The sequence below is a fragment of the Podarcis filfolensis genome, assembly GCF_964270895.1.
Source record: "Podarcis filfolensis genome assembly, chromosome: 7".
Taxonomy (NCBI): domain Eukaryota; kingdom Metazoa; phylum Chordata; class Lepidosauria; order Squamata; family Lacertidae; genus Podarcis; species Podarcis filfolensis.
In genome coordinates this window covers 53,146,826-53,170,864 of record NC_139603.1, presented here as the reverse complement: position 1 = coordinate 53,170,864, position 24,039 = coordinate 53,146,826, and the positions used below count along the sequence as shown (strand labels likewise).

The 24,039-nt window shown below is 42.4% G+C and overlaps 1 protein-coding gene across 9 annotated transcripts in view; it reads right to left on the bottom strand.

The window, feature by feature from the left end:
- Positions 1-2,512: 2,512 nt before the first annotated feature.
- RGS20 (regulator of G protein signaling 20) overlaps positions 2,513-24,039 on the bottom strand; it is a 53,396-nt gene continuing 31,869 nt past the window's right edge. For 8 of the 9 annotated variants that reach the window (XM_083623138.1, XM_083623130.1, XM_083623131.1 and 5 more), the window contains 4 exons: positions 12,932-13,080; positions 7,759-7,836; positions 5,662-5,896; positions 2,513-4,498 (listed from right to left, as the gene is read on the bottom strand). In XM_083623138.1, coding sequence (XP_083479264.1) covers positions 4,310-4,498; positions 5,662-5,896; positions 7,759-7,836; positions 12,932-13,080 — 651 coding nt within the window. In that variant the 3' untranslated portion in view covers positions 2,513-4,309. Of the gene's footprint in view, positions 4,499-5,661; positions 5,897-7,758; positions 7,837-12,931; positions 13,081-15,367; positions 15,457-24,039 lie in introns of those variants that run through there. The other variant, XM_083623137.1, reaches the window with a different exon arrangement.

Below are 24,039 nucleotides of genomic sequence, written 5' to 3'. Positions count from 1 at the left end.
AAGTTTGTTATTGGTATGAGCTTTCGTGTGCATGCACACTTCTTCAGATACGGTTGCATGCACACAAAAGCTCATACCAATAACAAACTTAGTTGGTCTCTAAGGTGCTACTGGAAGTAATATTCTCTTTATTATTTTATTTCGATTGAGCATAGTCAGAGAAGTGAAACCAGTTGTTATATCACATACAGTTCAATCCTATGCATGTCTGTTCAGACTGTAACTTGTGTCTATTAGGAATATGAGATTTTAACTTAGAAACACTAGCTAAACTTTTAATTATAGGCTTTCTTGGTGCAGCAAAACAAAAATACTATCCAGTATTTTGTTGGACAGGTTCTTCATGGTTTTTGTAAAATCACCAAGATTTGTAGCATTGTAGGGAGGAAAGATGTTTGCATTCATTTTAGAAATCAGCTCCTTTCTGCAGCCATGAAAACTGGTGCAGCAAAACTAGAAACCTGAACTCCAGATTGTGTGTGCAGTACTCCCGAACACACATTTCCCTATGGATTCTAACCCAATTTATTATTTTTAGTGTATGACGCTTAATATAATTAATATGTTTAAAATATAAAGTGTAAAATCAGTCAAGGATGTTATGAGGATCTGCTCTGAGTGAGAAATGAGGAACGTAAAAAATATGTGCCTGCTTAGCATTCACTTGCAATTCTTGCAGAATAAGCTTTCAGACTAAACGAATTAATGATGTATTTCTGATGTATTTCTATTAAATGTATCTAGTCACCGAGTCCTCAGTATTAAAGGGGGAAAACACCAGAATAGTGCAGTCTATCTGGCATGCTTAAAAGTTTTACATTAGTAGAGAGGAGAGGCACATTTATTTTTATACCTGAAAGAATGGGGTACAACAGTGTCTGTGGGAGGGCAAGATAATGTACTTCTGGCTTGTGCTCGGTATGCCTCTTCAGTAGATCTTTGTCTAATTCAGTTTCTGACATAAACTACCTTCCCCCGTCTTTTGGCAAGCTTTTTGGATATGCTTTATTCCTTCAATATGTTGCTTCTTAGCATGAGACTCGCCCACTGCTATTGAACTTGCTAAGACATGGAAAGAAAGATAATGCAGTACGGATGTCATGATAACATAGCTTGGTATTCATATGCATTGGCTGGATCAGGCATATAGTGATTTAGGGTTGTTCTATATTTAATCTCACATTGAGCTTTTATCTTGACTCTTACCATATATTCAGATTTCATGGGTGATCTTGAAGTTAAACCAAGTTCACTTGCTTAAGCATGTTGTCTTGGAAACTGGTTCAGTTCAGTGTGGTTTATTCCCAGATATATAGCATTGCAGCTATAGTTAATTATACCAGATTTGGTTAAAATTTCTATTATTCAGCAAAGATTTGAGTGAATCTTTTATAGAACCATTTCTTAGGTGCTCCAATGCATTTGCAATGCTTTCCCTAGAATAAGGATGATTAATTTTACCTGAGTTGCTGCAACTTGTTCTGTCTGAGAGGCAACTCTAGATTTTTATTTAGAAAAATGTATAAACCACTTACCGGTAATCAGAATGTTTAAGTGGTGTACATAAAACAATAAATCTTTTCATAAATCAAAAATACAAGTATTGCATTTATCTCGTCTATTTTATATGATCTAGCACAGGGCTGGGGAACCTGTGGCCTTCCAGATGTTGATGGACTACATCTGTCATCCCTGACAGTTGACCGTGCTGGGTGAGGCTGATGAGGTCAACAACACCTGGAGAATAATGGATTCTCTACCCCAGATCTAGGATTCCAGTGGCCAAGTAGTAAATTGAGGGTGGGTAGAAATGAACCTGGACTTGTCTTGAATTGCAAAGTGCAATACTGCTGTGGTATTTATTGCTTGAGTCAAGTGGTTGTAATTGTCATTATTTATGGAGTAAGGTGTTGGAACTTCTGGTCACAGGTGAAGTGTTTCTAACAATATATACTTTGTTCCAGCTTATCTCCCTTGATGCGGTGTGATGACACAGCTCGTTGTTACTTTTTTAAAAAATGGGGTTAACTTGGCAAATGCATTGAACAATCAAGTAAATTAGTGTATATGCATATTTTTTTCCCAGTGGGGAGGAGTCTTAGTTAATGCTTTTGTTTTGCAGTGCCCAGATGGGAATGCTGTTGAAAGGCTAGAAGAAGAAAGTAACAAGTAGCTTCTAGTCTGGATTATATTTTAGAATAATCTTCTCATAGTCCCTGTCCTTTCACTTTAAGGATGCAACACGATATAACAGCAGGTGATCCATGATCCTTCTAAAAATGATACTATCCATGGAGGAGAGGGGGTTAACTCTCTTCATCCATGCTGTTTTCCAAGTAACACCCCCCCCCTGCAAAAATAGAGAAAAGCATACTATTACTTTTTTATGAAAAATAAAACCCTTGGGTAATGCTGTCACGTTAACATTCAACTTTAAACACCTTTTGCTGAACAGATCATTGCAATCTTTTAAAAGATGGCTTTAAAATATTTTCCATTATCTACAAAATAGTTTTGGCATTTTTATTTACATTTTAGTTTTTTAAAAATAAGTCTGTAGTTATGTTAGCATACAACGCTTAAGCCGAACAGTGTCCTGAAGTACTAAGCCAACATGTCCACTCAAATATTAACCTTCATTTGAAGCAGATTTGGGACTCAAATATTGAACTTGTGGATTCTGGAATTTATGAAGAACTGTACTTTAAAATGCACACACTGTGTTACATTCACCAGCAATCAGATTAAGTGCAACACTTAACTGAACCCTGTGACCTCCCTTGCATATTAACTGCTGCTTGGATGGAAGTATGAGAAATAACTGGATTTAAAATGGAAAGTGGTCTCTTACAAAGTGTGTACATCACAGATAGTTTCCACAATTAATATACATTTTTCAAACCTCGGACTATGCATCTTGAAAACAATTTCTAAATTATTTGCCTGTTCAAAAGAGAATAGGGCCGTATACAGTGTTGCAGCTCTGCTGGTGCAAAGAACTTCTGTGAGTATGACAGAACTGTCTCTGCCCCCTGTGAAACCTGGAAAATCAGCAGTTGGTGGTGAGGTGCACAAAGGAGGAGCAAAAATGGATGTCCCATTGTTCCACTGGCACAATTACAACCCCAAAATACTTATACAACCCTAAGTATTTGATCTCAGTAACTGTTGAAAGTGACCATAATAGATTCATCTGTTAATTGGTTAAGATGAAGCTGTTCCAATCCAATTGGTGGACATCCCCTAATACATACATATCATAGCTGTGACATGAATACAGATGTATGTTGGTGACAAATTGTGTAATGACAACAGCTGACATGCATTTTGTGCTTTATTTAAAGTAGTAAATGCCCAACTCCTTTTCCTCTTCTAAATAAATTCTTTAATTTTTCCAGAAACATTAACAATGCAACTTCTAAAATTCATTCCATAGATACTAATAGTAAAATAACACTTTATAGGTGATAGCATTCTGACCAGTGCTTTTCAGTCCTTTATATGTTAAATGTTTGTACTTCTATTTGGCTTATTGACCTCAAACATGCTGCTTATGTCCAAGAAAGGTTGACATTCGGCTCCCATTGAAATTGGAGGCAAAATTCCAAATGATGTTAATGGAAGAGGAGTGTTCTCTTTATGCCTGAATTCCAGGAATGTGTTCTAAGGCTGAACTCCATGCCAGTGAAGAGAGGGTGAGAGCGATGGGGAATATGACCATTGAAGAAACACACTTCCAAAAGCTTATTTGAACATGCAGTACTTATCTCATGGTTATTTCAGCATTAGACCATGTACTTTATGATCCCTTGAGTGCACAGCTTTCATCTCTGCAAAGTGTTCAGAGACAGAATAGCATTAAGGTGAACCTACACACCAATTTCCCTGATCCCAGTGGTGCAGCACTTTGATATGATTCTTGGGGAAAGGCGCAACAACTACTCTTCCTCCACTTCCTAATTAAATTTATTATTTTATTCCTAATTAGTTTTAAGAAATTTTTAAAGCTTTTTCCAATAGCTTTTCTTCTTTTGTATCTTATATATGCTGCTCCTTTTTGAAGACTTTTTTTTATATCTCCATATCCCATTATCTTACTGTAACTTATCCAAAACTGCAAATAGCTTGGGGTTCTGGAAACCTTCCATCTTAGAACACTTTTTTGACATTGTATTAATATACGCAATATGTCTTGAGTTATTTTTGGGTAATAAACTCAATAATTCTAATTTCCATGTTGACGGACAGTATGGTAGCCCCAAGTTTCCCTTGTTTATTTAGATGACTGGGTGTAAAATATAATAAAACTCTACGATTCAGCAGATTTTTGAGAGAGAGACTCAACTAAGTCCCTATATATGGCAGAGTTCATAAACCGAGGGTAAGAGTCTCTGAGCATTAACATATAAATCTGGAGTTGTGCTTCATCAAAACTATGTTCCGATGGTTCCAGCATATTCCGGTTGATAAGTTCCCTTACTCTGGAATCCAGGCTGACCTGTAAATAAAGAAAACAGCTGTTAAGAGCAGTTGTTAATCTTCTCTATCGAAAATTGTGGAAAAAAGTTAATGTGACTGTAGTGGAACTGAAACCTATGTAGGCATTCTGTTACAGAACTAAGGAAAGTAAAAATAATGATAAAAATAGGCCTTTTCTGCTATGTTTTTATTGTCTCACAGCAGACTGACCTGATGATTAGGATGTACACTAATGACCTAATGATAAGCACGCTAAAATTATTTGCAGTTGAAGGAGAAACATTTAACTTGTGTAGAATGACAGGATGGATTTAAAGTAGGCTTGCACCATAATAATAATAAATAATAAAATAATTTATATTCTGGGTTGCCCCAGCCACTCTGGGTGGCTCCCAACAAAAAACAATAAAAACACAATATAACATCACACACTAAAAACCTCCCTGAAAAGACTGCCTTCAGATGTTTAAGTATAACCTATTGGCTATATTTAGGCACCTATCCATGAGAAGAGAAGACTCCCTGGAAAAGACCCTGATGTTGGGAAAGATTGAGGGCACAAGGAGAAGGGGATGACAGAGGACGAGATGGTTGGACAGTGTTCTCTAAGCTACCAGCATGAGTTTGACCAAACTGCGAGAGGCAGTGGAAGACAGGAGTGCCTGGCGTGCTCTGGTCCATGGGGTCACGAAGAGTCAGACATGACTAAACGACTGAACAACAACAAGGCACCTATCAGAGACTAGAAGAGCCTCCTACCTACAGTCAGACACCCTCGTATGTTCAAAGTGCTTCAGCCAGACTAATTTTGGAATGCCAGACTAATTATATTCCTTGGCAGTTTAAGATTTTAGACCTACAACTCACAAAGTTTCAAATGTCACATTTTACCCCTCACTATAATTTTGCTCCTTTCATCTCAGATGGCCACCTTTTGTCCCTGAAAGAGCCCCCCAAAATTTTCAGCAAGCCGAAAAACTTGTTATAAAATAAGAATAGAACAGCTTTTTAAAAAACCACAACCAGTTGTTTTTTAAAACACACACACACACACTCCCCGCACTAGCTACATACCTGAATGGAAACATCTTGAAATATCAATTAGATCTTTCATTTTAGATTGTTGACTTTGTCCTTTTGAAATCGGGTATACTACAAAATAGTGTGAAAAGGGTTACAAACCTCTTTGGGAGAAAGAATGGAAATATAATCTTCATATATTAGTCTTGCTTTCTCTTGAATTATAGCCTTGTTGGATTCCTGCTTTAGATCTTCGCAGGCCAACCAGAAAAGCATATTTTCTTCGCTGAATTCTGTCCGAAGGAACTCCCTGAACGCGTTTCTACCTGCTGGCGTTCTCATCAATTTGTCAAAGGACTGGCTCCAGGCACTCACTTCTTCAAGAGTTGGAGTTGAGCTGTAATACGAATGAAAAATAGAGACCGGGCATTACCAAGTTAACAGTACAAGAGGAGAACTTTAGTGGGTGATGATTTTGTAGAAATCGGGAGATTAAATGCATGTTATGGCATGCTGCAATACCAGCCTTACTGAGTGCTGAGCAGAAAATATTGCTGTTGCCCTACAGCTAACTGAAAATCCAAGAAAGTGAAGGAACAACAATTTCACCACTCGGCTAAAGATGTAGACGACTGACTTGCCAATTAAAAGTATACCCTGTGGCAAGTTACTATTTGAGTAAATGACTTGCTAAATTCATCTTATTGTTGCCAGCAGCAGTGTTAATTATTGGGCAGAACAATGCCATAGACTGCTACAGGTGTGCCTCACCTCTTGTGTGTGGGCTGAATAATGAGGCAAATTGGGGTGATTTGGGAGGGTCTTTCCTCACCCTGAGTTAAATGTCAATAATCCCTCATGAACAGATCAGAGTGCCCACAAAATCTCATATCACTCTGTACAAGTTACGGCTCTTATGAGTCCCTATATAACATCTCTTACGTGATCTATAATATCTATGTTTCTCTATGTCCAGGAGCTTTTCAAGAAGTGAGGCTATCCAAAATGCTGCCTGAAGAGCACTGAGGAGCTCTGGATTGTTTTCTGTTAAAACAGGTTTTTTCTGTTAGAATACATTTTTAAGGAATAAGCATTATATTAAGTTTTTAAAAACGCTTACATTGTCCTGCTTAAACAACATAAATGACAACCGAGAGCTCTTCGCCTATTGGAGACCTATAAAAGCTTTTAAAGCCTATTGGAGAACACAAATAACATCCAGAAAGATGCTGGAGTGAAGCTGCAAAGTGTTGAAAGATGTACTAATAGGAAGACAAATCATTCAGCCACCACTTAATTAAGGTAAGGTAATAGACAAGCCCCTGTTCTCCTCCACATAAGGGATTATGGAGGAAAATTAATCCCTTTTATTTCCCCATACAAGTCTCCTGGACCTTTTCTGCAAATGGGTGCGTTTGAACTACTCTGGCTAGGCTCCAGTGCCTGAAAAATTTTATCTACTTTGGTCAAAACATGGAAAAGTTATCATTTTTATTCTACCTATTATAATAAATGGGGAAACACAGAGGGATGTCTCCAAATAAATCTTGTTCACAGTAGACTCTGTTTTTTATTGAAAAGAATTGAAAAGAATGGGCATAAGTTAGACATTTCCATTAATTTCAGAGGGTTTACTTGGAGTATGACTGACATTGGATACAGCCCAGAACGTTGTTTTAAACAGAGCAGCTCAGAACTCAAATTACAGAGTTACTTGCAAACAGATAAGGTTTCCTAAAACTGCAGATATAAGGCATACATTGCGACTTGTGCACATCCCTATAACCTGTCATGTATTTCCAGGGCATATATCTGCCATGTTTTAAATTGTTAGGAAATATGACAATGGCGACTGACTTCTCTTAAGATTTTATGGAAAAATAAAGGGGAAGATAAAAAAAAAAAGATGCTAGAATTAGCCTTCCCTGTTTCTGCAAATAGGCAAATGATCATCAGAGTTGCATGGACATGCGTTCTATGCAAGTAGCTATGTGTGTGGCAGCCACCTTCAGTTGTAGGAGTCTAAGGCTGCATACATATCAGGCATTTCCATCACCACCACCCCAAGAATCCTGGGAACTGTAGTTTATCCCTTACAGAGCTTCCCAGCACCCTTAAGAAATTGCAGTTCCCAGGACTGTTTCGTGTGTGTGCATGCACACGCTTTAAATGCATGTTTATGCAGCCTAGATGGATAGACACAAGTGTAGAAACAAAAATTAGTCTTCTGTGTTGATTTGTTACCCAGCTAGTTCTTACCTTTCTTCACAGTTTGGAATAGCGTCTGTTCTGAGTTCATGTGATGCTGCTCTTTCATCTTGATTCCTAACAGTAAGACTGCAAGGCAACAAGCATAGTTTAATCAAGTTGAAATAAAGAAGTTTGCTGAAGCTTTGAATTTGTTCCTCTAGTTTTCAAACCGGATCATATGTTCTAAGAAGTTCACCCCAGTACAGTGGTACCTTGGTTTACAACTATAATCCGTTCCGGAGGTCTGTTTGTAAACCAAAACAGGTTGTAACCCAATGGGGCCTCCAATTTTTTTTTGTTCATAATCCAAAAAAAAAAAAAAAAGGGTTGTAATCCAAAAAAAGGTTACAAACCGACACACACTTCTGGGTTTGCCGTGTTTGTATTCCAAAACGTATGCAAACCAAGATGTATGCAAACCAAGGCACCACTGTATAAGAATAATGCACTCCTACACCAAAATATTTCTCTTGAATTGTGTATATTGAATAGGACATTTCACAGCAGAATTTAGCTCTATGACCTTGTCTGCCTTATCTGGAAAATGTGGGGAAAGAAAAGCTTTTCTGGTGCATGCAGCTGCTTCTCGGAAAACATATAGTATGAAATAGTGTACCACACTTGGTACACTAACCTAAAAAACGTTTAGCACACCTGAAAACACCTAATGCCACAATTGCTTCTTGTCTTGTGTCTTCTTTCTTGTGATTTTAAAAACAGAACAAAAACCCAACTTTATCCTGATATATATATATAAAATTCTTATTTTATTTTACAAGTATATAATTATAACATTACAGCCATATACATCCACATTTAAAGATCCCTCCGAATCTTTGGACTTCCCAACTTCCCCTCTGTGGGTCCTATTATTAATCTTTGCTACTGCATCTTTTTCAATAACCCATATTTTATATAACCGCATTATCTCCATAGTACTTACTACATTACAAGTGCTATTGCATATATTCCTTTTTTTAAAAAATAATAATCTGCTGAATGGTGAACCATTGGCTGCCCTGCTGCCTTTTGTTTGATTGCATTTAATTGCATTGTTACATTGTTTGTCTAAACATTATATATAAAAGACATCCTGGGAATGGAAATACTGAAGGGTGGGATACAAATGAAAGAAAATTGTTCAACAAGACTCTCTGTACCGCCACTAACAAAGCTTATCCGGACAAAAATAAATTCTATGCAAAACAGTGTAGGAGACCATGTTCCTTCTCTGCTTTATTTTTTGTATTTCTCATGCTTCTCAAAATGACAGCTGTGGCTTTTTAATTTTAAGCCACCTAAGAGAGACCATTCACCATAATTGCTTGGCTAAAAGTATAATTGATCCTGAATTGCTGATGAAAAGATGGAGCATAAGTTATGACTTCAGCCAACAAAAGCCCATCTGGTGACTGTTCTTTCTCCTCAGTTTCTCTAAAATGGTTAATTCCAACCCCACAAGAGCTTTCAGTATTGGAGATTTTGTAACTTGGACTACTATTTCTGTCCCTATTCATATTTTTCTTTTTCTTTGCAGCCCATTCAGGTTATTTGAGGAAATCCTTTCTATAAACAAGGATTATAAATAGAGCATTGAATCGCCGTTTTTCACATTTCTCCTGGCTTGAAAACAGTAATTTTGAAGAAGTATATAATTTTGATGGTAGAACGAGGTTTTTTACTTGGGCAGGATGCTATTAAGTGCAAGTAATATTTTTAAGAGTCATGAATATAAAGTAATTTAAAACCTCCAACAGAGCAACTTTTTTTTATTACTTTCATTATATATTTTTCAATGGGATTAAAAAGAAAATGGAATAAAATGACTGTGAACTTTATATCCAAGCTATACAGTGAGACGAAAGTATGCCTGTCGTGCAAAAACCCATTGTGCTTTTATTTCCCTCTGTAATAGTTAAAATAACTGCACATGAAGAAATCCTGTTGCCAGCCATGCTCAGTAACAATATTTGAAAGGTGATACTCTAATATTGCAGAAGTGGTTACACTAGAAAATATTTTCAGCAGTAAGCTCTTGAAGTGAGCAACTATTTCCCAGGGGGTCGGGTGCAGCCAGCTTTTATCAGCCAAGGGTGGACTGGAGTGAAGCCTGGTCTGGTCTGCTCTCAAGCTCCTCTACTTACCCTGGCCAAATTGGCCAGGGTTCAAACAACTGGGTGGTGGGAAAGCCCGCCAATCAGAGTGGCCAGCCCAGGGATTTTTCACTGCCTGCCCCAGCGTTGCTCCCTGGGAATCTGAGATGACAGGCTGCAACCGCTGCCCATCCCTTGACAGGGTAAGCAACCATTTCTCACCTGCATCTGTCCAAGCTAGTTTCATGTTTCTGTAGCAATCCCATCCAATAGGGATGACCCCTTTATGCATGCTTGAAAGAGTATTTGATATGTATGTTTTGTAGTCAGGACAAAAGCAGTAACTTTCCAGATTGGTTGTATTTGAATACTGCTTTTCCTTCAAATGAACCCAAAGCAGCTTGTAAACAACAAATAGCAATAACATAATAGAACATCACAAATACCGCATAAATATAAAATAATTAACAGATCATCAATAATGCAATCTATAAAATGCAATTAACAAAGCAGCAACTAAAGTGAGATGAGCGCCGCAACCCCAGAGACATCCGCGACTGGACCTAACGGTCAGAGTTCCCTTTAACTTTACCTGAAACTAAGCTAACCTAAGCACATTCTCCACACACCCATGACTCATAATCTTTCACCCTATTCAGTTCATTAAAATGAACATTTTGATTGAGAGATACTTGATGTTATACTGACAGAAGTGTGGTAGTGTATGGCTATCCTTTTTATTGTGCATTCATTGTGTTTGTGATGGGATCAGGGTAGTTATATATACAGTCAAACCTTGGATCCCAAACGCCTCCATTTTAGAATGTTTCGGCTCCCGAACGCTGAAAACATGGAAGTAAATGCTCCGGTTTTCAAACGTTTTTTGGAAGCCGAACATCCGACGTGGCTTCTGCTTGAGTGCAAGAAGCTCCTGCAACAAATTGAAAGCTCTGCCTTGGTTGTCGAACATTACAGAAGCCAAACAGGCTTCCAGAACAGATTACGTTCGACAATCGAGGTTTGACTGTACATATGTACGTATGTACATACGTACATACATACATACATACATAATTGTTGTTTCTCTACCACCAGGCCTTGGGCTGATTAAACATTCTAATATCTTTCTAATTGAGTTTGTGGTAGGGGAGGTTATTGGTCTGTTTTTATTTTGTTATGTATTTTGTGTTTTCATTTTGTATTTTTATGTTGTGAACTGCCCTGTGATCTTCGGATAAAGGGCAGTATACAAATTTAACAAATAAATAAATGAATGAATGAATAATAAGTGATCCTGTTTGTACCTGCAGAAGTTCTGGGGCAGATATACTGCTTTATTTGCAATTGGTGAATGTTCCATAGCTTCCTGCTGAAAACCTATAGTTTTTTTTATACAACAAATGTTCTGGCTTATTTTATGTCCTGCTTTTGTTGTGCTATAGTGCAGGAGTGTCCCTCTAGATGTCAATAATGCAACTAGGGAAGCATAGCAGAACAATGAATAAAGTGAAATGATGTGTGGATTGATCTGGTATAAATCCACCACATATACACTATTATTGCATTAATGATATGTCGTAGAATGCACCCATGCACAAAAACTAGTCAGAGGAGGGGCAAAGTACACCGTTCAGTTCTAGCTGTCCATCTGTTTCTCAAATAAAAATCCTTAACATAGGCATGACCTTGGGTTATAGGCTACAGGTTGTTTACTGAAAACAGCAACAAAAACTTTCAAAATCGGAACTCAATAAGATGATTTTTGTTTGTTTGTTTGTTTGTTTCAATAAGATGATTCTGAAGTGATCCCTATGCACCATTTTGTCGATTCTGTGCTGCCCTGATTGCTTGCAATGGGGAACTGGATTATATAGACCAAGTGTTCTGGAGAAAATCATTATGTTCCATGCTCAGTCCTGTCAGGATAAGTCCCAGATATGTCAGCATATGCATTTTAAAGATCCCTGCTAAGAATATGCTGTTCAGAAGCTTTCCTTTTGAAGATTATATGTGCTACTTTGTTCCTTTTCTCTGTGTTGCAGTGTCTAGGTTTAGGAGATAGCACACAGGATAGCTAAACTAGCTGTAGAGTGAGGTCGCATCCTCAGTGCTAGAAAAAGAGGTGCTGGAACTCGCCCTGAACGCTTCCTTTGTTCTCTTGTAATGGCAATGGTGCCCACCTGAGAGGTGGCGGAACCAAGTTCCAGCTGAAAAAAAGCCCTGCACATCTTCAAATTATCAGCATTCTCTTGGTTTCTCTGGAATGGTGACTGGGTATCCACTCTTCTGTTTCTTTCAGCAATAGCTGTTTCATGCTACTTTTCTCTCACCAGAAGTATGTGGTCCATTGATGTTAGAGCCTCTGGGTATGGCCCTCTGAAATGCTTCCTTCCTTAAATAATGGAATCCACACATTGCTGATTATTATGAAGAGCTGTCCCCCATTAGCCATTGATCCATCTAGCCCTGCTAGGTAAGATTTTCTGGAGATACCTGGGACTTAATATATGTGAAACATTTGTTCTGCTGATAAGCTGCACCCCTTCCTAGACTATCCTTTCCCAAACTGGTCCCTGGCCGATATCGATAGATTTCAACTTACATCAGCCTCAGCCAGTGTGGTCAATGGTAAGGAGTGATGGGCATTGGAGCCCAAAGCATCTGACTGGGCTCAGCTGTTCTAGAATCATAAGAGTTGGAAGGGACCCTGAGGATCATCTAGTTCAACCCCCTGCAATGCAGGAATATGCAGCTGTTGTGTACGGGAATCGAACCTGCAACCTCGGCGTTTCCAGCACACTTTAACCAACTGAGCTATTCAGGCTAAACATGTTCCTGCATTGACCTGCAGCTGAGAAACACATAAGGTCTGAATGGCTCCAGCTCTGCTTGCATCTTTATGTATTTCCAGAAGATTTAAAGAACTGGAAGGAATGTTGTTTGGTGTTTTCATCTATGGAAAAGTAGGCAACAGCTGCATCTCCTTTCCTCCGCCCCTTGTAAAACTCATCTGATTACTCAAGGGCATACATGGTGTCATCTTTTCCCCTTCTTCCCCCAAGAGGTTTGAATATGGTTTAAAGGCATACCAGGAGCAGCTGCAACAACAGCACCAACAGAAGCAGCAGGCGTTGGACCCACGGTTTTCAATCCCTGGCTGTGGCTGTACAGAGCTCGGTGTCTCCTGGGTCACAGATGCTTGCCTTTTGCGCATCTCCATCCGCTCGGATCCCATGGGCTGCATGAGGAAAAAACAGGAAGAAGGTTAGACTCTGTGGAAAAAGCCCAGGCATCAGGTTTACTGCTTCACTTGTAGTCTTGGCACCCAGTGGCTTTCCTAATTATTGATAATAGGTGAAGTGGCCTGTGGAGCAGCCAGAAGAAACTGCTTCCTTAATTCATGGTCCTAATCAGATGAGGAATTCTGGGCCGGTAATGTCTTTAAACCCACCGTGACTGTTTGTCATTGATTTTTAATTTGCCAAGTGTTTTACGGTCTTCGTTTCATCCATAGCGCAATGCAACAGAGTTTTTGAGAGAGCAGGGGAAGTGGGAAAGATTCCCAAGGCCCCACTTAGCAAAATGAGCAGGATGGACCCCCACCCCACCCCGAGAGCAACAGGGCTGGTTCGCCATCTTTCAAAGTTTGGTTTTCTACTCCGCCCTGTTGCAGATGCAGGTAATACACATCACTGTCTAAATTGGGGTCAGCAAACTTTTTAACCAGGGGGCCGGTCCACTGTCCCTCAGACCTTGTGGGGGGCCGGACTATATTTTGAAAAATATAAATACCCTGCAAGCCAGTCCCGCAGCTGCCTCTGGACCTGAAGAAGGAACGCTCTCTGCACACACTCAGGAGCACATCTTGGTGCCACCCGCTCACCGGCGTTGTTGACAAGCAGAGGCCGCTCCATCGGCCCATCCCCACAGAGCTCGCAGGTGGCGTGAACCACATGCTGCGGCCTGTCGTCCGAGGACAGGTTGGTGGGCAGGCTGCGCATGAGGAGCACCGGGCAGGTGGCGCACAGCTCACCCTCCAGCTGTTCCAGTGCGGCCGCTGAGTGCGCCACCAGCAGCAGCACCGAGCTGGGCACCAGGCACGGGGCAAGCAGCCGCACCAAAGTCCGGCTGAAGCCCCACGATATGCCCGTCACAATGCCCATGGTGCGGCCAGACCACAGGCCCACCTGCCAGCCTCTCAGTCCATGGCCTAGCCGAGTTTACCTCAGTGTGTGGGCAGCGAGGCTTCGGATTGGCTGCAGGAACTTCCTGCAGCCAATCCAAAGCTGCGCCAGCATTGCGGAAGTCAGTCTCCAGGGGGTGAGGCGTCTGCGACTTCTTTTTAAGGAAACGCCGTGCCATGCCGGTTTAGCCCAGCATGGGGACTGACCAAGCGGGTGGCAGGATTTATGAGCCTGGTGGGCTGCATCTGGCCCCCGGGCTGTAGTTTGCTGACCCCCGATTGAAATGTTGACCATTTAAGTCTATAATGACCTCATCACAACACTGCCCAGGCTGCCCTTCTCAGGAGGCTCAGACACCTTTCTGAATGTCTTCATTCTGCCTCCCCTGCCCCAAAAGTTGAGCTGGGCAACAGAGAAAAGGTCACAGCGAGAATGCTTCTTGTTTTAGAGAGCTTGAGGCAGAAGCAACAACAGGTGCCTCATCTCAGGCTGCCATGTCTGTCTAGCCAGCATTGCCCATTATGACTAGCAGTAGCTCTCCAGAGTCTCAGCCGGAGGTGTTTCCCATTGGCAGCTACCTAATCCTTTCAAGGGGAGATGCTAGAGATTGAATCTGGGGTCTTTGGTATTCAACACATGCACTATCCCTATGCTTTTATCTAAAGCAGCACGTGAGAATATAGCATAATCCTAAACATGTCTACACAGAAGAGCACTGAACCAGTGCTTTTGCCTGGCTGAAATGCATCCTTGAACTCTGATAACAACTCTTGGTTCCCTGGTTGAAGGATAAGAAGTGTGGGTGACCATGTGTAGAAACTAGCCTCCTGTACAAAGTTAAACTTTGCATTCGTTGCTCTGCCTACTTTTGCTTCTGGCCTTGTCTGCCACTTGCACGTGCCCCCAAAACGTTGGCAAAAAGCTTTCCCATCCTTGTTAAACATCCCATGTTTATTACACATACAGCCTTTTCAAATGGTCACAGGGATGATTTTGGGTTTAGGTAATCGTTCTCACACTCTGACCTCACTCTCCTGCATTCTCCCCTTCCCACTGCCAACCGCATGTACCTTTGCTTGCTGATTTCGGATGACACTTCATGCAAATAGTGAAGTGGAGTATAATCCACAAAAGTTTACACCACAATGAATTTGTTTAGTCTTTAAGCCACCGCAAGAATTATCACTATAACACATTTAACAGGATTCCCCTGCTGGATATGCTTATAAGAAGTGATCTATACATCAGAAGATGCCATACGAAAGTGAACAAAGAGGAGAATAGCACTTAACAACAAACCTGTCCATTCTTATGCAGCAACACAGGACCCCACACACTTACTATAGTTAGTATATCAATGTAATTGAACCACTGTGGTGTAGCTGACAGTGAGTTGGACTTTGACTGGGGAGACCCAGGTTCAAATCTCTGTTCAGACCTTCGGCCTGTCTCTGTCTCTCAACCTGCTTCTATGATTAAATAAATGAGCTTAGCAAACAGTCCTGTGAAATGAAAACAGTGAGGATTCTGTTAGAGATTAGTTGCCCGCCTTGCAAAAGAATTTTAATAGACCACTGTCCGATCAGGTGTTAATTGTGGAAAAAATAACCTGAAATGTCAAAAAGGGAAAGAGAAGAAAATCAATTTGATCTCAAACAAAGGCCCACATTTCTCTGTTGGTTCTCTCCTTGTTCCATGTTAGCCCCTTTGTCGAGAGAGGGTTCTGTGAATGGCGCATACGCAGAGCCGGCTGAAGCTGAAAAGGGCTGTGTGTGTTCAAGACTGACAAGATGATTGGCCTGGCCTTTATTTTCAATTGTACTTTGGCTCTCGCAGCAAACAAGAGCTATAATAAAGCAGATGGTATATTGTTCGATGTGGCTTTATTCCTGCTTACTTTTGTTCCTAAATTAAGCAGGAACTGGTCTTGCATACATATTCAGGGAGCACAGGTTTTTGGAGGAAATGGAGGGGGAAATACTGTTCAGGTCATGTGCCTCTTTTGTGTCCTAAATAAATGAAGTTTGCATACCTTCCTTGCTATTGTTGCTGTGGTTCAGGCTGAGGTTTCCTTTCTGTATCTGACAAAGGCGCACTTTAAATAACTGTACTGCAAGGGGAAATTCAGTAGCTGCAACTCATGATCAGCCTGCACAGCAGAAGACCATTGCTTATGAAATTTCATTTTCATTTCACTTTTAGTTTGTATACTGCTTTTCTATATTGCTAAACGCAAGGCAGTTTACAAGCTGTAGAAAGAACAAAATATACAGTTCAACAAAAACCATACTGGACCCTGCTTAGCTTGACAAATATCCTAGCAGCTAAGTCATAAAAAAACCTAGGACTTTAAAATAAACAACTTACATCAAACAGAGTTATATTCAATATTCCATGTATTATGCAATAAAACTAACTTTCAAATGGCAAGCTAGAACACATATCCAAAGCATAATCACATTTAACTAGCCATAAATCAGGCATGGGGAACCTCTGGTGTAATAAACAAACAAACAAATAATATGTATACCCCGCCCATTTGGCTGGGTTGCCCCAGCCACTCTGGATGGCTTCCAAATGTTGTACTACAATCCCCATCATCCCTGACCATTGTCCACAGGAGCTGGAGTCCAACAATGTCTGGAGGGCCACAGATTCCCCACCCCTGCCAAAGATACAATTTTCTGTTGCACACTTCATTTCAGGTAGATGCTGAAATCTTGTCCTGAATATATTTGTGGATATTGACTCCTGCATCCCCTCTGAATGAGAAGACATCCCTCGTTGTCTTTCTGGGCCCCTGTTGCTCCCTAACTTACCTTCAAGCAAATGTACAGAAAAGTAGACAGAAGTATACAGGTTGGCAGAGATGGGCAAATGAGTGGAAAGGAAGGAGAAAACAAAAGCAAAGCCAGAAGAAGCACAGCTCAGCAGAGAGATTTGGGGTTGGTCACATTGTGCAGCTTGCCAATCTCTCCACAGGCAAGGCATCCTGTTAGAAGCAGAATTTTGCAGAGATCCCTTTACCTCATGAGCTTTGCCTCCCTTGCTTGATCAAGATGTCAGACCATTTGAAAAGAAGAACCTATGATAATGTGTGTATTAACAAATGGTTAACTCGCTGAGAAGTTAGGAGCGCTTCTTTGTTTCTGAAGCTCTTGTTTATTACACTCACAAACACCATGTTTCCTTTTATTCCCTAAAGCCAAATCAGCAAATCACAAAGGCAGATGCTTACACTGGAAAAATTGGTCTAATTTAATTGCCAGCACTTGTGACTACTTGTTAATTAAAAGGAAGGATGTGCTTAATTGGCTGCACTGGCTGCCATTTCGTTTCTGGGCCGAATTCAAGGTGATCACCTTAGTGTTCAAAGTCCCAAATATCTGAAAGACTGCCTCCTTCCCTCCAGACCCTGCTAGATCAGCAGGGGGGGGGGGGGACTCTTGGAAGTTCCACCTCCCTCAGAAGTTTGGAAGTGGGGGTGGCCTGGGAGAGGATATTCTCTGGGGCAGTCCCTAGGTTGTGCATTTCCCTCCCCACAGAGTGTCTGGCTTCTTCATGATACTGCACAGCTTTTAGTGAATGCCGAAGAATACCTGAGTTGTGGGTTTTTTGGGTCCACCTTATTCCTGTGATTCTAAAATGCTTTAACTGCTTTTAGTTTTAAATTTCAAATTGCTGTAACTTGCCTTGGGTCCTTGCTGGTCAATTTGATGATGAATTTGCTAGATTAAGATCTGTGTGCATCATTTGCTTCCTCTGAATCCATAAGGTTGAGGCAGACTTTGAAGGTCCTCAGTGGCACCCTGTGCAAGGTGAAAATTTGGCAGCCTCGCCTCCTGCCTCCCATTCTGCTCACACAATGCCGCTGACCAGAGCATAAATTACAGTAGCCAAGTTAAGACACTGGTATTACCAGTGAATGAAATTACCAAGACTGAGGCTCCCTTCTGCAGCTGCTTCTACTGTCCAGATACAAGGAAGCTGACTGCACGATGCACAAAGGAACACTATTTATTCATTTTTATCTATGTATGTCATTTACTTTTTACCACTCTTCATCAAAATTCATCCCAGGGCAGGGGTTGTTTTTTAAAAAGTAAAAATATAGTGAACTAAAACAATACACATAATTAATAAAGCAGCAGCTAAAAGAACAAGCTTTAATAGCCTGGGTGAATGTTAAAAAGGTGTTTGCTGGGGTATAGAATGGGGGTGGGGTGAAGTGGGGTGGGGATAACATTTTATAACACATACCTCATTAATACTTCCACAGCCACAGATAGAACCAACAATCCTCCAATTAACCCAGGAGGGAGAGGGGGATTGACAGTTAATGAAACACCATGGGACTGTCCCCCCTGCTTGGGGTGCAGTTGGTTGGGTTTTATCTTCTAGGGATACTTACCCTATCAGACCTCCACCTCTTTCCCATACCATTTTGACCCAGGAGTCCTGGCCCAAGGATGACTTGTTATTGAGGGGATGTTACCCATCTATTGGGGAGGCTAGTATGGGATCTGGGATTTCCACAATTGAAGGGCTAGGGAGGAATGGCGGTGGGGCTAGATATCTCTATCGGCGAAGGGTTTCGAGATGCAGTGATCCTCGAGCCCCTTCCAATCTACGCCCCATCCCAAGGGATGAGGGTAGGGAGAGCAAGGATTACACACCTCCGTCATTGGTGCTGTGCAATGCCAGGTCCATAGGCAACAAAACCGCCACCATGCGTGACTTTTTTGTCTCGCAGGGGATTGACCTGGCTTGCGTGACGGAGACCTGGGTACAGGAAGGCGAAGTAGTCTCCCTACATGAGATAACACCCCCAGGTTTCTCTGTCCTCCATCAATTGCGGACTGTGGGTCGGGGGGGAGGAGTAGCGTTGTTATTCCGGGAGGATTGCTCTTTCAGAACTCTGCCATCACCGGCGATCTCCGGCATTGAATGTGTTGGTCTCGTGTGGGGCACCAAGGAGAGCTTGGCTGTCTGGCTGGTGTACCGACCACCCAGCACACCTGCAGCCACCCTGTCAGACCTGCTGGAGGTGGTGGCGGGCTGGGCCTTGGAGTTCCCAAACCTACTGGTTTTGGGAGACTTCAACGTCCATGCCGATGCCGCTCCCTCCTCACAGGCTCTGGACCTAGTGACTTCCATGGCAACACTAGGGCTCTCCCAGTTTGTTTTGGGCCCCACTCATCAAGCAGGCCACACGGTGGATCTGATCTTTGGGGCTGGCATAGATGTGATCATGCTCCCCACTGTGGAAGTGCCATGGTCTGATCACTACGCTCTGAAAGCCAAGATTGACTTCCCGCTCCTCCCCGGCTCGGGTGGCGAACCTATTTGGGCTCGTCCGCGAAAACTGATGGATCCTGATAGATTCCGACAAGCCTTGCGGAACCCTGCTCCTCCTGGTGACTCATTAGATGACCTTGTTGAGGACTGGAATAACCGGCTCTTGGCAGCCATTGATGAGATCGCGCCTAAGCGCCCTCTGCGACCCCGTCGAAACCGGGCACCTTGGTTTACTGAGGAGCTCCGGAAAATGAAGCGGGATCTCAGACGGCTAGAGCGAGTATGGCGACGGACTCATGACGGAGCCTCAAGAACATCTTATAGGACGCTTATGAAAGCCTAAGAGATGGTTATGAAAGCTGCTAAGAAATCTTACTTTGCAGCTTCCATTGCATCCGCTAGCTCTCGCCCGGCACAACTTTTTAGAATAATTAGGTCAATAACGTCCTTAGGAGGACAACCAAATTTAAGCACAAATTCGACCCACAGCTGTAAGGCATTCGTGAGCTTTTTTGCGGAGAAAGTCCTGTTGCTCCGCCGTGACCTCCCTGCCAATTTAGATACAGTGACTGAACTGGAGGCCCCTCGACTGACTTCAGGTCCAGTGTTGGACCATTTCGATCGGATACTCCCTACTGATGTGGATAGATTCCTCCAAGTTGGTAGACCCACCACCTGCCTCCTTGATCCGTGCCCGTCTTGGCTGATTAGGGAGTGTCCAGATGTTGCGCAGGCCGCCCTGGTTGAAATTATCAATTTGTCCCTTGACACGGGGACATTCCCAGGGGAACTGAAGGAAGCAGTGGTGTGTCCACTCTTAAAGAAAACTTCATTAGATCCCTTAGACTTATCCAATTACCGCCCAGTTTCAAATCTTCCATACCTGGGTAAGGTAATTGAGAGAGCGGTTGCTGAACAGCTTGGTAGGTTTCTGGAGGAAACATCGGCATTAGATTCATTTCAGTCCGGTTTCTGTCCTGGTTTTGGGACGGAGACGGCTCTGGTTGCCCTAACAAATGATCTCCGTAGACAACTGGATCGAGGCGGGTCAGGACTGCTGATCCTTTTAGATTTGTCAGCAGCCTTTGACATGGTCGATCATGATCTTCTGGACCACCGCCTCGCAGACGTGGGGATACAGGGCATAGCCCGTAACTGGCTGTGCTCTTTTATCTCTGGTCGGGGACAGAGGGTGGCACTAGGGAGGGAAATGTCGTTGCGCCACTCCTTGGTGTGTGGAGTGCTGCAGGGCGCAATTCTCTCCCCGATGCTTTTTAACATCTTTATGCGCCCCCTTGCCCAGATTATCCGGAGCTTTGGGCTGGGCTGTCACCAATATGCTGATGACACTCAGCTCTATCTGCTGATGGATGGCCACACCGACTTGGCCCCGAACACACTGACCAGATGCTTGGAAGCTGTGGCTGGACGGTTTCGTGGGAGCCGATTGAAACTAAATCCTTCGAAGACAGAGGTCCTATGGCTAGGTCGGGATGGCATGGGGATGAGGGACCAACTCCCTTCTCTTGTGGGGGCCCAATTAGTGCCATTGCCTTCCGTTAAGAGTTTGGGTGTAATCCTTGACGCCTCCCTTTCCATGGAGGCGCAAGTTACAGCAACAGCCAAGGCGACATTTTTCCACCTTCGCCGCATCAAGCAGTTGGTCCCTTACCTTTCCCGCCCCGACCTGGCCACAGTGATCCATGCGACGGTCATCTCCAGGCTTGACTACTGTAATTCGCTCTACGCGGGGCTGCCCTTGAAGCTGTCCCAGAAACTCCAGCGGGTACAGAATGCTGCAGCGAGGCTCCTCACGGGGTCTCTGCCATGGGAGCATATTCACCCAGTGCTTTTCAAGCTGCACTGGCTCCCGGTGGAGTACAGGGTCAGATTTAAGGTGCTGCTTTTGACCTTTAAAGCCCTTCACGGCCTAGGACCCTCGTACCTACGGGACCGCCTCTCCTGGTATGCCCCACGGAGAGCCTCAAGGTCCATAAATAACAACACCCTAGTGGTCCCAGGCTCTAAGGAAGTTAGATTGGCCTCAACCAGAGCCAGGGCCTTTTCAACTCTGGCTCCGGCCTGGTGGAACGCTATGCCTCATGAGACCAGGGCCCTGCAGGATCTGATTTCTTTCCGCAGGGCCTGTAAGACAGAGTTGTTCTGCCTGGCCTTTGGCTTGGAGCCAATTTGATTCCCTCCCTCCTTCTCTTTCTTTTTTCTTTTCCTTCTCCTCCTGCGATGAGGCTACATTTTAATATTTTAATGTTCCATTATTTTAATGTTGTATTTTATTTTTGTTTTTAAGTTGTAATCATTCATCTTGTTTTTATTATTGCTTGTAAGCCGCTCTGAGCCCGGCCTTGGCTGGGGACGGCGGGGTATAAATAATTTTTTTTTAAAATTATTATTATTATTATAACATGTCTTCCTTCAGTTCTTGTTGGACCCCAATTCCCATCAGCTCCAGCTCACATGGCAATGGTCAGGGATGATAAGAGTCATAGTACAACAACATTCAGAGAGCCACAGGTTCCTCATCTACAATGAAAGCAACAGGAAAGCCTCCTTGGTAAGTGTTGCCCAATCAGAGAGCCACGGCTGGAAAGGCTCAGCTGTGGTGGTCAGAAAAGGGCCTGACAACCTAAGGCCACTGGCAGGTTGACATGGGAGATGCTTCTTCTTAAGGGTACCTGTTTTAGATTTAGATAGGGAGGGAGAAGCTGTGGACCTCCCAATATTGTCAGACTCCATCAGCCTCAGCCAGCAAGGCCAATGGGCAGGGATGGTGGAAACTGGAGTTCCGGAACAACTGGAGAGCCACAAGTTCACGCCCTTGATACAGGGTCTTAAAAATAAGTATTATTAGCATTCTGAATTAGGCTTGGAAGTGCACAGGAGGCTCAAGAAGTTCTTTCAAATCTGGCAAAGTGGGAGTTGAATGACTGGTCCCCACTAAAATCCTCACTGTTGTATTCTGTGCAAATTGTAGCTTCTGAATAATCCTTGAAGGTACTTGCACACATCAGTGCTGTCAGGAGACTGCCAGAACATAAATGACTATGGTCAGTCTATTCCCTATCAAGGAATTTTGCGCAAGACTGGGTACCACAGACTAAGCAGTTGGAAACTGTGATTCATGGTGGAAGAGAAATCTTCAGTTCAGTACAAATATGGAAGCCTCATATTAAAAAGTTATAGAATACCAGAAACTAGGTTGCCTACGCCCAAGTATGATGTTTTTAGCTCTGAAAAGCTTTGTTCTTCTGCAGGCATTATAAGCATTGCTTTACATTTCAAAGGCAATGCTAGTCAGAACTGCAACACCCACCCACACAGTCACAACAAGAGGTACACTGCCCTATTCACTAATAAGCTCAAGCTTGCATTCGATTTATCCACGATCTATTTGACAGCAATCTGACAGCATGAAGAGGGTTTAAATGGGGACAATTATGTGTTCAAATGTAGGCTGCTTTGGAAAACTGGCTAATGTAGATACTAACTCTGAACCTTCAAGTTCTTAACTTTATTGGAACTATACATATATTTATATTCTTACTATTTGAAGGTCAGAATGCAAAATTAAAATGAAGTCCTTAGGTACATAGGCTACTTCTAGATGACCTGTTTATTGAGGATTTATGCTGATTTGTTTGCACAAAGTTTGCAGGGATGTTAGATGACATTGGCCAAGATTATCCTCAGTGGTCTGGGGTGCAGGCTTCAAACCTGTAGCTATTTATTGAGCATTCATTCTTTTTTGCTTGCAGGGAGGTTAAATGGCATTGCTTCAAGCAAGTGTTATCATACACTTTCCACTGTATTTCCCCCATCACTTTCCTTACAGCACAAAAAAATCCAGTGCTGAAGGGGAAGTGGGCTTGTTGTGCAAGAGCAGCAAATCAGGTTTAATTGTGCAACCTGAATTTGCTCGTAGTTGATTGAATCACACCTAAACATGGCAGCAGCTTGACGCACCTGTGTGTGTGTGTTTAAGGAACTCTAAATGCAGAAAAATCATTAGCTAGTTTGTCAGTCACTAAAATAGTTACATCTGAGTGTACTGCTTTAGTTAAACTCACTTTGAGTGGGTGGGTGTGGGCATGTGTGGGTATGATATATATATTGCTGAATAGATTTAGTTTGTGATTCTATGAGCCACTTGATAATTAACAAAATGGAGCTGAGCAGACAGCTGCTGAAGCCGATGTTCCCAACTGACTCCTGTCAAGGTCTAATTCAATGAGCATTCTGTTCCCCAGGCTTTCTTATGAATGGCCTCAACAAAGCCAATTTCACTGTAGTATGTTGTGATTCACACCAAGGAATCAGACAGCTCATAGTGGGTGCTGAAATCATGTGGCAGTGTATGAGCCATGACTCAGATTTTATTGTATTAAGTGCTGAAATCTGACTCTGATCAAATAGAAACTGACACTGTATTGGTCAGCATGGTGGTTTGCCTCAGGGTGACTCATCATGGAGCGCACAATCATTGATTCATATTCATTTGCCTTTTGAGTTGGACTCTTCTGTTGGAATCCTCATACTGCTATGCTAGGGTATGAGTCCACAGGTGAATCCTAAATTGCATGGGGGACCAGGTATCCTGTGTCCAATCCAGCTTGCCCAATGGCAAGGCATGAGTCCCCTAAACACAAAGGAGATGCTGATGTGCATTTGTTATGACATCAACACCTGATTGGCTATTA